The 15,287-nt window shown below is 35.7% G+C and overlaps 1 protein-coding gene and 1 long non-coding RNA gene across 3 annotated transcripts in view; one reads left to right on the plus strand and one right to left on the minus strand.

Moving 5' to 3' along the window:
- Positions 1 to 15,287, plus strand: part of ZNF704 (zinc finger protein 704) — a 271,560-nt gene that overhangs the window by 51,256 nt on the left and 205,017 nt on the right. Inside the window, exon 3 of one of the 2 annotated variants that reach the window (XM_085022080.1) lies at positions 3,963 to 4,567. The exons of the other annotated variant lie outside the window; for it this stretch is intronic. Coding sequence (XP_084878206.1) covers positions 3,963 to 4,143 — 181 coding nt within the window. The 3' untranslated portion in view covers positions 4,144 to 4,567. Of the gene's footprint in view, positions 1 to 3,962; positions 4,568 to 15,287 lie in introns of those variants that run through there. 2 annotated transcript variants of the gene reach the window in all.
- On the minus strand, positions 8,406 to 15,136 carry LOC146403820 (uncharacterized). The gene is made up of 2 exons (XR_014843661.1): positions 12,430 to 15,136; positions 8,406 to 10,065 (listed from the first exon to the last, which is right to left on the minus strand). It is a non-coding gene; the product is annotated as an uncharacterized LOC146403820 (long non-coding RNA).

A 15,287-nucleotide genomic window follows, 5' to 3' on the forward strand; every position in this document is an offset into this window, starting at 1 on the left:
TGACCCCTGGCCTGAGAACTCCATATGCTGCATGGCGGCCAAAAAAGAAGAAGAAGAAGAAAAAAAAAAAAAGAGCAAGTGAATAAATATTAAAAATAAATAAGTGGAAGAAACATGAAATGTAGGACTGAGCATAGCCAGTTTAAAGCAAGTATAGTCAGATGATCTCTGGCTTATATTCATGGTGATCCTTTTAAGACAGGTCTAGCTTAGCACTGGGCCATGGATGCTTTATCTGAACTATGAAAAGGTTTTTATCACGTTATAATATGACTTCAACCACATCCAGCAGTAATGAACTAAAGGACAATGCTAGGGCAGAATGATAACGCAATAGTAGAATATGCGTGCTGGACCTCGACTTATTTTCTTGCCTATCATTGATCTCACCTGAAAAGTAAGTATCATGCTGGCTGTGATTTTAGGCTGTCTTCTTCATGCTGAATCCCTAGCACTAGAACCAGGTATAATTATATATGAGCGGCTCAATAAGTATTCGTTGAATGAAGAAAAGCAAGGAGATGCTATAGCATAAAAGCTTGCTTATTTTTTTAACATGTGAAATATATTTTGTTACCCAAAATCATTTATTAAGAAACTTTATAAGCAATCGTTTAAGAAGTTCTGCCTGTGTTGGAGGGGTTTCCGAAAGCTAACTAGGAAAACAGTGTCTTTGGAAAAGGAATACATATTCCTTTTCTACCTACTCACTTTTTATAATTGGAATTTCATTTCTTTCTGTATTAGAGCAAACGTACCTTCTCTAGAAAATTATGTATTTTTCTATTCTGTTTCCAAATTTGTCAGATTTTGTAAAATGATAGGCCTTTTGTTTTCCTTAACTTTTAATTGAAAAGTTTCATCTATTCATTACCTTTGTTTAACTACTTGGAATTACTTGCTTTTCTAATTTTTTCATATAAAAGTACATGCCAAATTCTTTAGGGTTAATTCCTTTCAGTGGAGATTCATGATGAAATGTTCTATCATGCTCTGAACCTGGTAGACACTTCAATTCATATCTGTTATTTGGTTGACTCATAGGGAAGATGACATGTTAATTTGAAATGTGAAGAGCTATGGTTTTATTTTCTCCTAAGCTTGTAGGACAAGAATTAGACTTCCCAGTGTTCCAGACAGTTTCATGCAAACTTGCAACTCTGTAGAGCTTATTCTACATAACATTTTCAATAATATATGTAAAAAGACCTGGAATCCATACTTTCAAATTGTCATAGTTTTTTTTTTTCTTCTTTAATTTTACCCACTGCAATAGTTTCTGGGGAAAATGATGAAAAAAGGAAGAAGAAAATGTTTTCTGCCTTTTCTGACTCTGGTATGTGGGATATTCTTTCCACCTTCTGAAACTTGACTGAGCCTGCTTAAAATTCAAGCCAGTGTTACTGCGGGGTTCTTAAATAGTATTGAGAAATTAATTAGGTTTTAAATCAATTAATGCACAGCAAAAATTTCCCAATGACAAGGCATGGTTTGGATGTGTTAATCTATTACAGGAAAGACTAGTCAAAGCTTCATTGTTTGAGATCTCCACAGATACACTTATTTTCATTGCTGTAGTAATAATTACCACAAATACATAACAGTTGGTGAAACAAATTGCGCTTTTTTAAAATGATGAAACAATCAGAAATGGAGTTTAACTCTCAACTCTTTCTGTTCTATTTTCATTTACTATTATCAAATTATTTTGTAAAAGTCAGCTTTCCACTATCATCTATATAGATCAATATTTTGTTTTAAAGAAACTTTTACCTGACATGTAGAAAGATACAGGTTTTTTCTTTTTGTTTTTGAAGAAGAAATATAATTATCTCCAATGTGTAAATAATGAGGTTTCAATAAGTCTACAGGTATAAGGAAATCTTAGTATAAGTAGACGTATGTATCTATATCTTATATATCATATATAATATGTATTATATAGAGTGTGTATATATACATATGTATAATATTGCTTTATCTAGCCATATGATTATTGCAAATTATCCTCCTCCATTCAGACATTATGTTTTAGCCAGTTCTTAGAAAGGCAGGATAACCATTTAAGCCAATAGAGTATCACTGGGGTAGAGTTCCTCGGCATTTTAGAATCAGTCTCTGTAATCTTTTGCACTTTATATGTAGCTAATCACCACTGTAGCTAACAAGATTTTTGTTCACTTTCTGTATGGGTTGTAAAATGAAATGAAGTTTATTTTCTATGGTTTGTGTAATGAAAACATTCAAAAAAACACATTTTATATACATTTTTTCATATCCCTAGAAAGGTCTGAGAACTCCCTTCCCCCTTTAATTTCTGTACTCACTGCAGTTAAGCACCACTGAGTTCATCTCCGGCCTCCATTCAATGGACGTTTTTTCAGTACCTACTATTGAACCCAGTACAAGGTCTAAAAGTGATGCAGGCAGGATACCAGCCCTTGAGGAGCTTACAATCAAGAGACAGACACCTAAGTAGCTAAAATCAAATAACAGTTCCTTACTTGCTCCCTTCTTGTTTGAACTGGTTCAATTTGTATGTAATGGAGAACCACTTAGTAGGAAAGTTGTTAATTTGACACAATTATTTAAAAGCCAGACTTCCGGAGTTCCCGTCGTGGCTCAGTGGTTAACGAATCCGACTAGGAACCATGATGTTGCGGGTTCAATCCCTGGCCTCGCTCAGTGGGTTAAGGATCCAGCGTTGCCGTGAGCTGTGGTGTAGGTTGCAGACCCGGCTCAGATCCCGCATTGCTGTGGTTCTGGCATAGGCCAGCAGCTATGGCTCCGATTCGACCCCTGGTCTGGGAACTTCCATATGCCACAGGAGCAGCTCAAGAAATGGCAAAGAGACAAAAAATAAATAAATAAATTAAAAAAATAAATAAATTTAAAAAAAAGCCAGATTTCCTTTTTATTAGTGTCTTTTCCAAGGTGGGGATACATGGAACAGAGGAGGAGCTCCATATCTGAGATCTGCATTACACAACCCCTGTTTCTTTACCCGTATTCTGAGGACCCGCTTAAAAGTTGCTAGTTTCAAGAAAATATTAATCCAGATGTGTTAGGCTGGGTCATCTGGGAAGCAAATGCCAAGACAGGATTAAATGTGTGAGCGTTTTATTAGGATAAGCACCGGAGGGTAGGGGTAGAGGCAGGGAAGGCCCCAGGTGCAAGTCAGACTCAGGTATAAGTCTGAGTCCAGGGAGGGAGAGACCAGGGGAAGGTTGGAGAGAAGTGTCCTAGACTGCCCGCAAGGCCATCGGGACTCCTGCACTATGTTAATTATATTAATGCAGGATGGTTCACTTTCCTGTGGAATATTGCTTGACTGATTTCAGAGGAAAGTGTTTTCTTTTTTTTCGGGGTTGGGGGCGGGGGGATGAGTGCATTGTAGAGTAAGTAAGGTCTGCAAAATAGCCTTCAAATTATTGCAGGTTCTTCAATGGAGAAAACTAAATAGATAAGGCATAAGAGGGCATGTGGATGAGCCATGTGTATCCTTAGACCTAAAGATCTATAATTAACAGAAAAAAAAATCCCTCCCAACTTTAAGGATTATTGAGGAGGAAACATTTGGTGGGTGAGGTAACTAGTGCAAGGAGTGTCAGTGCAACAGCAGAGACAGCAGTCTCTAAACGACTGAGCCCTTTCTCTGATGGTATTTGTCATCTTATTCTTCATAATTGGGAAAACAGTCCAGGAAACAGAAATGTAGAGTATATGCCTGAAACAGGATATTTGACTCATTACATTCATTATAATTACTAATGCATTTAGAAGTTTTGGTCATCTTTTTCCTTTCTAACCATTCGTTACTATGTTTTCTCTTTCCTACCTTTTCTTTGATTGATCTAGCTTGATTATAAAGTTATATATTCTATTTCTTTTTTTTCTCTTTTTTTAAAAGGATTTATTCCTCAAAACCTTATTTTTTAGACCTTTTTTTTTTTTTTTTTCAGAGCACTGGGGAGAAAGTTGCAAAGATTTTCCATATATCCTCTGCCCCTACAGGTACATACTCCATCCCACACCCATTATCCACGTCTGTCACCAGAGAGTCCATTTGTTACAAATGATGAACCTAAACTGATGTATCATAATCACCCCAAATCCGTAGTTTATATTAGGATTCATTTTTAGTGTTGTGCATTTTATGGATTTGGCCAAATATGTAAGGACATGTCTTTCTCATGATAGTATTATGCAGAATATTTTTTTCACTGCCCTAAAAACTAATCTGTGCTCTGTTTATTGATCTTTTCTCCTACTCTGAGCTCCTAGAAACCACTGATTTTTTCACTGTCTCTATAGTTTGCCTTTTTCAGAATGTCCAGTAGTTGGAATTGTATAATACGCAGCCTTTTCAGATTGGCTTCTTTCGCTTCATAATGTACATTTAACATTCCCCCATGTCCTTTCACAGCTTAATAGCTCATTTCTTTTTAGTGCCGAATAATATTCCATTGTCTGGATGAATCACAGTATATTTATTCTTTCACTCACTGAAGGACATCTTGGTCGCTTGCAAGTTTTGGCAATTATGAATAAAGCTGCTACAAACATCCGTGTGCAAGTTTTTGTATGAACCCAAGTTCTAAACTTCTTTAGGTAAATACCAAGGAGTGTGATTGCTCGATCATATGACAAGACTATGTTTAGTTCTGAAGAAACTACCAAACTGTCTTCCAAAGTGGTTGTATCATTTTGCATTCCCAGCAATGAGTTTCCATGGCTCCACATCCCTGTTAGCATTTGATGTTGCCAGTGTTCCAGATTTTGGCCATTTCACCAGATGTGTTAGTGGTATCCCATGGTTGTTTTAATTTTCAGTTCCCTGCTGACAAGTAATGTGGAACCTTTTCATATTCTTATTTGCCATCTATATGTCATCTTTGAGGTGTCTGTTCAAGTTTTTGGCCCATTTTTAAAATCAGGTTATTTGTTTTTGTATTATTGAATTTTAAGAGTTCTTTCCGAATATTTTGGATAAAAGTCCTTTATCACTTGGGTCTTCTGCAGATATTTTTTCCTGTTCTTTGGCTTGTCTTCTAATTTCCTGGCATTGTCTTTCACAGAGCAGAAGATTTTATTTTTAATGAGGAATATCTTAATTATTTGTTTTATGGATCTTGTCCTTGGTATTATATCTAAAAAGCATCACCATACCCAAGGTTATCTAGGTTTTCATCCTACATTGTCTTCTAGGAGTTTTATAGTTTTGCACATTATATTTAAGTCTATGATAATTTTTGTTGTTGTTGTTAATTTTTGTCATGGGTATAAGATCTGTATTTAGATTCATTCTTTTGCATGTAGTTGTCCAGTTGTTCCAGCACCATTTGCTGAAAAGACTGTCTTTGATCCATTGTGCTGCCTTTACTCCTTTGCTGAATATCAGTCGACCATATTTATGTTGGTCTCTTTCTGGGCTTTCTCTTCTGTTCCATTGATCTATTTATCTGTTCTTTCAACAATACCACACTGTTTTCATCACTGTAACTTTATAGTAAGTCTTGGAGTTGATTAGTGTCAGTCCTTCAACTTAGTTTTTCTCCTTCAATATTATGTTGGCTATTTGTTTTTTTTGTTTTTTTTGTTTTTTTTTGTTTTTTTTTTTTATCACCGTATAATCAGTTTGTCCATATCCACAAGATAATTTGCTGGGATTTTGACTGAGATTGCACTGAATGTATAGACTAAATTGAGAAGAACTGGTACCTTGACAATAATGAGGTTTCCTATCCATGAACTTAGGTTGTATTTTCAATTCATTCTTCAAAATATTTTCTAATTTGCCTTGTGATCTTGTTTCCCCTGTTAATTTTTTGGAAGTATGTGGCATTCAGGAATTTTTCATATATCTTTTATTAATTCCTCATTTAATTCTGTTATATTCAAAGAATATATTTTGTATAATTCCAGTCCTGTTAAAAAATGTATTGAGATGTGTTATAGCTCAAAACATGTTCTATCTTGTTGAATGATCTATATGGCTTTGAAAAATATGTATATTATGCTGTTTTGGGGTGGAGTAGTCTATAAATGTCCATTAGGTCACATTGGTAATAGTGTTATTCAAGAATTCTGCATAGTTAACTAATTTTTTTTGTCTATTTGTGACTACTGTTCTGCCTTTTTACTGATTTTTGTCTACGTCTTTCTATTTTCAGTTTTGCTTTATGAATTTTAGAATTGGCGTGTATTCTTGATGAATCAACGTCTTTTTAAATTATGAAACATCCGTCTTTATCCTTGATAATATGCACTATTCTTATATCTATGTTGTTTGCTATTAATATAGCCACATTGGCTGTCTTAATCTTAGTATTTGCATGGTAAATCCATTTTCCATCTTTTATTTTTAACCTGTCTCTGTTTCTAGTAGGTTTATTGAGACAGAATATTTGAGTCTTTCTTTTTGTTATCAAGTTTGGGTAAATTTTATATTTTGATATACCATATTTGATTTTGTAATTTGCTGCTTTATAATTGGAATGATCAGGCCATTTGATTTCTCTTTCCCCACTTTATCTGCTCTACTATTTATTATCTGAATTTCTTTAATTGTAGTTGCCCCAAGGACTATAATATGGTACTTAAAGTTGCCACAGTTAAAGGGTGATACAAATAGTATTACATCACTTAACATCTGGTGCAAGAAACATCACAAGTCATTGCTATGGTGCATGATGTAGGTGTGGCCAATAAATAAATTTTACTTCTCTATGTGCAACAATTCTCAAATTACATTTATTAACTTTTTAAAGTAATGATTACTTTTATTATTTTTTAAATTTATTATTATTATTTTTTTGTCTTTTTGCCTTTTCTAAGGCTGTACCTGCAGCATATGGAGGTTCTCAATCAGAGCTGTAGCCACCAGCTTGTGCTAGAGCCACAGAAATGCGGGATCTGAGCCGTGTCTGCAACCTATACCACAGCAATGCCAGATCCTTAACCCACTGAGCAAGGCCAGGGATCGAACCCGCAACCTCATGGATCCTAGTTGGTTTCGTTAACCACTGAGCCAGGACAGAAACTCCTGATTACTTTTAAAAATAGTTTTACTGAGATATAATTCACATATAACACAATTCACCTTTTTAAATTGTTTTTAGTATATGCACAGAGGAATACAACCATCACCACAATTAATTTTAGAACATTTTCATCCCCCTCCAATAAAAACCTCTTGACTATTAGCAGGCATACTCCATTCTTCCCCCAATCTCTAAACCCTAAGCAACCACTACTCTACTTGCCATCACGATAGATTTGACTATTCTGGACATTTCATGTAAGTGGAATCATAGGAAATGTGGTATTTTGTGTCTGGCTTTTTTGACTTAGCATATTTTTAAGGTTCATCAATGGTCTTAGCTGTTTAGGCTGCTGTTACATGGTACTAGGTGGGGTGGCTTATAAACAACAGAGGTTTATTTCATACAGTTCTGGAAGCTAGAAGCCTGAGATCATGGTTGGGTTTTAGTCAAGTCCAGCTTCCCAGTTGCAGACTGTTGACTTCTTGTTGTATCCTTTATGTCAGAGACTAGAGCAGCAGAAGCCAGCTCTCTCATGACTTCTCTAGGGGCATTAATCCCCATTCATGTAGGTTCCACCCTTATGACTTCCTCTTATCCTAATGGCCTCCAAAGGCACCCTCTCCTAATACAATCACACTGAGGGATAAGTTTTTATGAATTATAAGAGAAACATTCACTCTGTAAAATCCATGTTTTAGTGTTATCGGTAGTTTATTCAGATTTTTATTTCCAAATAATATTCCATTCTATAGATATACAATATTTTATTTATCTGTTCATCAGTTGATAAATTTTTGGATTGCTTACAGTTTTGTCTATTATGAATAATGCCTTGTAAATGTCATGTTAAGTTTTTGTGTGGATATATGTTTTTAGTTTTCTTAGTTATGTACCTAGGGGTAGAATATCTGGATCATATAGTAACTCTATATTTAACCATGTGAGGAAACTGTCAAACTGTTTTTCAAAGTACTTCTGCCATTTTACGTTCCCCCTACAGTGTTTGAGGGTTCTAATTTCTCCATACTTTCACTATTATTTGCCTTTTTTTTTTTATTATAACCATGAAGTATCTCTTTTTTTATTATAACCATGTCAATGGCTATGACATGAGATCTCATTGTAGTTTCAATTTGCATTAATGGCTAATGATAAACGTTTAACTTATTTTCTTGTTAGCCAGTACATCATCTTTGGAAAAAATGTTCAGTCAGATCTATTGACCATTTTTTATTTTATTATTTTTTTAAATGTTTTTTGGGCTGCACCTGCATACTGTCCCCTTTTTAAACTTTATCTTTTTTTTTTTTTTTTTTTTTTTTTTTTGTGTTTTTGCCATTTTTTAGGCTGCTCCCGCGGCATATGGATTTCCCAGGCTAGGGGTCGAATTGGAGCTGTAGCCGCTGGCCTACACCACAGCCATAGCAATGTGGGATCCGAGCCACATCTGCGACCTACACCACAGCTCACGGCAACGCTGGATCCTTAACCCACTGAGCGAGGCCAGGGATCAAACCCGCAACCTCATGGTTCCTAGTCGGATTCGTTAACTACTGCGCCGTGACAGGAACTCCAAACTTTATCTTTTTATTATTGAGTTGTCAGATTTCTTTATACATTCTGAAAGCAAGTACCTTATCAGATTCATATTTTGCAATTATTTTCTCCCAATCTGTTGAGATTGTCTTTTACTTTCTCAACATTGTTACTTGATACACAAAGTTATCTTTCTTTTTTGATTTTGATGATATCAAGGATGTCTCATTCTTTGGTTACTTGTGGTTCTGGTGATATATCTAAAAACCCATTGTCTAGGGCAAGATCACAAAGTTTAAACCTATGTTTTCTTCTAAAGTATTCTATAGTTTTAACTCTTCTGTTTAGCTCTATAATCCATTTGGAGTAAATTTTGTGTATGGTGAAAGAAAGTATCTAAATGTATTCTTTTGCATATGACTCTATGGATGTTTAGGCACTATTTCTTGAAAAGACTGTTCATTCCTCATTAATTATCTTGGTACCTTTGTCAAGAATCAACTGATGATAATTGTTGAAGCTTATTTCTAGACACTCAATTCCATCTTTATGGCAGCACCAGTGAATGGATCAGTCAGTAAAATGTAAAATGACCTTCCAGCTTTGTCCTTTTGAAAGATCATTTCTAGGTCCATTGAATTTTCCTATAAATTTTAGAATCAACTTGTCAACTTCTACATAAAAATCAGCTGGCTTTTGAGGAATTGTGTTGAATCTGTAGATCAGTTTGGGAGGTATCACCATTTTAATAATATTAAGCCATCTGAATCATAAGCACAGGATTTCTTTCCATTTATTTAGGTCTTCTTTAATTTTTGTCAACAGTGGTTTATGATCTTCAGAGCACAAGTTTTGTACTTCCTTTAAAATTATTCCTAAGTGTTTTATTCTTTTTGTTGTTACTCTAAATAAACTTGTTTCCTTAATTTTCAGATTTTTCATTGCCAGTGAATAGAAATAAAACTGATTTTTGTATACTGATCTTGTATCTTACAACCTCGATTAATTTATTAGTTCTAATAGATTTTGTGTATTTCTTAGGATTTTCTACATATAAGATCATATTGTCTGTGGATAGAGATAGTTTTATTTCTTCCTTTTCAATCTGGATACCGTTCATATCTTTTCTTGCCTAATCACACTAACTAGAACCTCTTGTACAGAGTTGAATATAAGTGGACATCTTGTCTTTTTCCTTATCTGTGAGAGGAGCATTCAGTCTTTCACATTAAGTGTGATATTAGCTGTGAGGTTTTGGTAGAGGCCCTTTATCAGGTTGAGGAAGTTCCACTCTGGTCCCAGTTTGTTGAGTGTTTTTCTAATGAAAGGGCATTGATTCTTGTCAAATCCTTTTTCTGTGTCTATTGAGATGATCATGTGCTTTTTGCCTTTTTTTCACTATAGTGTATTGATTGGCAGATTTTTATTTTTTCTTTTATTATTATTATTAAAGTGTAGTAGATTTATAGTGTTTCATCAAGTTCTGTTGTATAGCAAAGTGACTCAATCACACACATTTCCCTGTGCTGTGCAGTAGGATCCCATTGCCCATCCATTCCAAATATAACAGTTTGCATCCAAAAAAACCCGCAAATGCTCCTTCATCCCACTCCCTCCCCTTTTCTCCTTGGGAACCCCAAGTCTGCCCTTTTTGGCCATGATATGTTTCTGTTTTTTGTTTGTTTGTTATTTTTAGATAGGGTCATCTGTTCCATATTTTAGATTCCGCAAATAGGTGATATCATATGGTATTTTTCTTTTTCTTTCTGGCTTACTTCACTTAGTATGAGAGTCTCTAGATCCATCCATGTTGCTGCAAATGGCATTAGTCTGTCTTTTTTATGGCTGAATAATATTCCATTGTATATATGTACCACATCTTCTTGATCCATTCATCTGCCAATGGACATTTAGGTTGTTTCCATGTTTTGCCTGTTGTGAAATAGTGCTGCTCTGAACTTAGGGATGTGTGTACCTTTTTCAGTGAAGGTTTTTTTTTGGATATATGCCTAGCAGTGGAATTGCTGGATCATATGGTAGCTCTGTATTTAGTTTCCTGAGATAACTCCATACTGTTTTCCATAGTGGTTGTACCAATGTACATTCCCAACAACAGTGGAGGAGGGTATCTTTTTCTCCATACCCTCTCCAGCATTTGCTGACTTGTTAACGATGGCCATTCTGACTGGTGTGAGGTGGTACCTCATTGTAGTTTTGATTTGCATTTCTCTAATAATTAGTTATATTGAGCATTTTTTCATATGCCTGTTGGGTATCCATATATCTTCTTTGGAGAAATGTCTATTTGGGTCTTCTTCTCATCTTTCAATTGGGTTGTTTGTTTGTTTTTTTTTTGTTGTTGTTGTTGTTGTTGAGTTGCATGAGTTATTTGTATATTTTGGAGATTAGGCCTTTGTTGCATCATTGGTGAAGATTTTCTCCCATTCTGTGGGTTGTCTTTTCATTTTTTTAATGGTTTCCTTTGCTGTGCAAAAGGTTTTGAGTTTGATTAGGTCCCATTGGTTTATTTGTGTCTTTATCGTCATTATTCCAGGAGGTGGATCAAACAAGAATTTGCTGTGATTTATGTCAAAGAGTGTTCAGCCTATGTTTTCCTTTAGGAGTTTTATGGTATCTGGGATTATATTTAGGTCTTTAATCCATTTTGAGTTTATTTTTGTATATTGTGTTAAGTAGTGTCTACTTTCATTCTTTTACATGTAGCTTTCCAGTTTTCCCAGCACCATTTATGAAAGAGGCTATCTTTCTTCCACTGTATGTTCTGTCCTCCTTTGTCATAGATTAGTTGACCATAGGTATTTAGGTTTATATCTGGGCTTTCTGTACTGTTCCATTGGTCTATATTTCTGCTTTTGTTCCAGTCCCATATTGTTTTGATGACTGTAGCTTTGCAATATTGTCTAAAGTCAGGAAGCTCTATTCCTCAATTTTCATTTTTCTTTTTCAATATTGCTTTGGCTATTTGGGGTCTCCTGTGTTTCCACACAAATTTTAAAATATTTTGTTCTAGTTCTGTGAAGAATGTCTTTGGTAATTTGATAGGGATACCATTGAATCTGTAGATTGCCTTGTATAGTATAGTCGTTTTGACAATATTGATTCTTCCAATCCCAAAGCATGGTATATCTTTCCATCTGTTTGTGTCTTCTTTGATTTATTTCATTGATTGGCATATTTTTAAACCAATATTACATTCTTAGAATAAATATCGACATGCAATATAATTCTTTTTATATATTGCATGATTTGGTTTGCTAATATTTTGTTGGGGCTTTTGCATCTGTATTCATAGGCAATACTGATCTGTAGTTTTCTTCTTTATGTAATGTCTTTACCTGGTTTGGGTTTCAGGGTAATACTAGCCTTAGAGGATGAGTGGGGAAGAGTTCCCATCTCTTCTGTTTTTTGAAGAGTTTGTAAATGATTGGTATTAATTCTTCTTTAAAGTTTTAGTAGTATAAAGAACAAAATAATGCCATTTGCAGCAACATGGATGGAACTAGAGGCTCTCATACTAAGTGAAGTAAGTCAGAAAGAGAAAGACAAATACCATATGATATCACTTATATCTGGAATCTAATATATGGCACAAATAAACCTTTCCACCAAAGAGAAAATCATGGACATGGAGATCAGGCTTGTGATTGCCGAGGGGGAGGGAGTGTGATGGACTGGGAATTTGGTGTTAATAGAAGCAAACTATTGCCTTTGGAATGGATAAGCAATGAGATCCTGCTGTATAGCACTGGGAACTATGTCTAGTCACTTATGATGGAGCATGAATGTGAGAAAAAGGAATGTATATATGTGTGTGTGACTGGGTCACTTTGCTGTACAGTAGAAAATTGACAGAACATTGTAAACCAGCTATAATAGAGAAAAGTAAAAATTCTTAAAATTAAAAAAAAAGGTGTTTTTTTTTTTGTTTTTTTGTCTTTTTGTCTTTTTGCTATTTCTTGGGCTGCTCCTGTGGCATATAAAGGTTCCCAGGCTAGGGGTTGAATCAGAGCTGCAGCCACCGGCCTACACCAGAGCCACAGCAACTCGGAATCCAAGCCGCGTCTGCAACCTACACCACAGCTCACGGCAACGCCGGATTGTTAACCCTCTGACAAGGGCAGGGACCAAACCCGCAACCTCATGGTTCCTAGTTGGATTCGTTAACCACTGCGCTACAACGGGAACTCCAAAAAAAAGTTTTGATAGTATAGTTAACTATCCTTTGAGATGTTTTAAACCAAAAGTTACATTTATATAAATACTAATACCATTAAGTCTCCCTTTTCCCACCCCCTATTCACCCAGCATTATGAATCGCTTCCTCTACTTGGTAGAGAAGAAGAACAGAAGAGGTACCAGGTTTTTTTTTCTTTTTCTTTTTTTTTTTTACCTCTTCACAGCTGACCAGAAGCAAGGGGTTCACTGTGAATCCAGAAGCAAGAGGTTATATTCCATTCTGTCTTCATAGAAAATCTGCCAGTAAGAACCCTGATTATTCCAGCTTTTTTCAGAGCCATTCATGGAACAATCACTATGGCTGTGGCATGGAGTTCTTTGACCAGCCTGGGTCATGTGCCTTTTCCTGTTCTGAGGAAAAGAGGAAATTTTCCTAACAGTCAAAAACCATAGCTGCCGCCTCACAGGTCTAAAAAGAAATTTTAGGTTCCACAAAGTACCGTAAGACTACCATAAGCAATTGTGAATCCACTTTGGGTAGGATCAAGAAAAATAGAATGAATTGTAACCTGTTTTCTTTTCCTCCTTCCATTTGTAAGGATGTCACTGTGAGTGTTTAGGAGAAAATTTCTTGCTTAACGTTATTAGAACATTCATGGATACAGAATTCTCATTATAGGCTCAGTAAAAGATTAGTTATATCTTTCTAATTCTATTAATTGGCTAATAACAAAAATCAAGCTAACTATATATTTTGCCAATAGATTGTGGATGACATCTATTAACAAAACCTGCAAACACCTATGTACTAGTGAGAACAAACAGTGCCCTATTATTCAGTTCCAATAAGACCAAGAGTATGATATGAATAAGAATGACCTGGTAAAATGTCTACTAGTGTTAAATCAGAAGAAGATCATCTTTCATTCTTTAATTTATTCAACATATTTATTAATTAAGTGGATTTTATGCACCAGATACTGGAATACAAGGTAGAATAAATTAGACATATTTCCTGCCCTTGTAGAATTGAGGTTAGAGAGAGATTCTACACAACACTAATAGAAATACATAATTATACATTCCAGGAATTTTAATAGATGGAATGTACAGGATATTATGAAGGCCATAAGTAAGAAGACCTATTTTGGATTGAAGCACAAGGAAAGACCTCTTTAAGGAAAGTACATTCTAACTGACACCTAAAGAATGAGGAAGAGTTAGACAGATTAAATAGGGATGAAGGTATCCCAGGTACAGGAGAGAATGCATGAAAATCCAAGATGAGAAAGCAGGCCAGGTGGAGGAAGCATAGAGAATGGAGAGAGCTGCAAGAGATGAGTTTGGAGAGGTAGGCAGGAGCCAAATCACATTGAGCTACATTGATTACATTAACAAAGTAAAATTAGGAGTTCTCCTCATGGCTCAGCAGTTAACAACTCAACTAGCATCCATGAGGACGCAGGTTCAATCCCTGACCTTGCTCAGTGGGTTAAGGATCTGGCATTGCTGTGAGCTATGGTGTAGGTTGCAGGCATGGCTTGGATCTCGCATGGCTGTGGCTGTGGCTGTGGCTGTGGCCGTGGCCAGCAGCTACCACTCCGATTGGACCCCTAGCCTGGGAACTTCCATGTGCCGTGGGTGCAGCCCTAAAAAGCCCCCCCAAAAAAGTAAAATTAAATATTTCAGTCAATGAGAGGAATTTTATAGAGAAGAATGTTTATGGTTCCTTTTGTATTTAGGAATGATCCCATTAACTATTATAAGTAGATTGAGTTGGAGGACGACAAGAATGGATGCAAGAAGACTAGTCAGGAAGCTACTGCTTGAGTGCAGAAAATTTGTCCTGGGAATTTGGACCAGAGTGGTGACAGTTGACATGAAGTGAAGAGGACAGGCTTGAGATGTAGTTTGAAGTAGATGCCAGGCTTCTTGGTTGTAAGCAATAGAAAAAGACTGGCTGATTTAACAAAGGATGGAATTTTCTGAAAGACTTAAAAAGTCTCCAGGAAGGCTGAAGAACCAGGTTAGACAATACATTGGAGGGTGGGCAGCTAGAAACACAGTTACATTCATTCATTCTATAGAACCAGGACCTGCCACTGAGTTTTTGGCTTCTAAAGCAAGATATCTATGTGCTTGGAAATTCTCTGGACACTAGAAGCGAATTCAGCTACTGGGGCACGGATGAACAAATGGCAGACCTAAGACTGGTAGGTTTCTGACCCCAAATTAATTTTTGTTTCTTATTACCACCATTAATGTTTATAACATTTATTGTCATTATAATTGTGATGCCTTGAAATGCACTGATGATTCTAATATCACTTGCTATCCAGCCTTTAAAAAAAAAAAAACACCCAAGCTCAACTGTTAGGCAATCATTATTAGATAACCTAGATCATTAGAGCATGGCATTTGTTATTCTCTTTTTGCCAGACATTGTTTTCTTTTGAAAGTACTGCTGCTTAAATTGATTGGATTTCACCCAAACAGCAATTGCAATTT

The sequence above is a fragment of the Sus scrofa genome, chromosome 4 (genome assembly GCF_054392235.1).
Source record: "Sus scrofa isolate SSC_HxYL_T2T_F1_AM1 chromosome 4, Sscrofa_HxYL_maternal_Yorkshire_Landrace_v2.0, whole genome shotgun sequence".
Classification (NCBI taxonomy): domain Eukaryota; kingdom Metazoa; phylum Chordata; class Mammalia; order Artiodactyla; family Suidae; genus Sus; species Sus scrofa.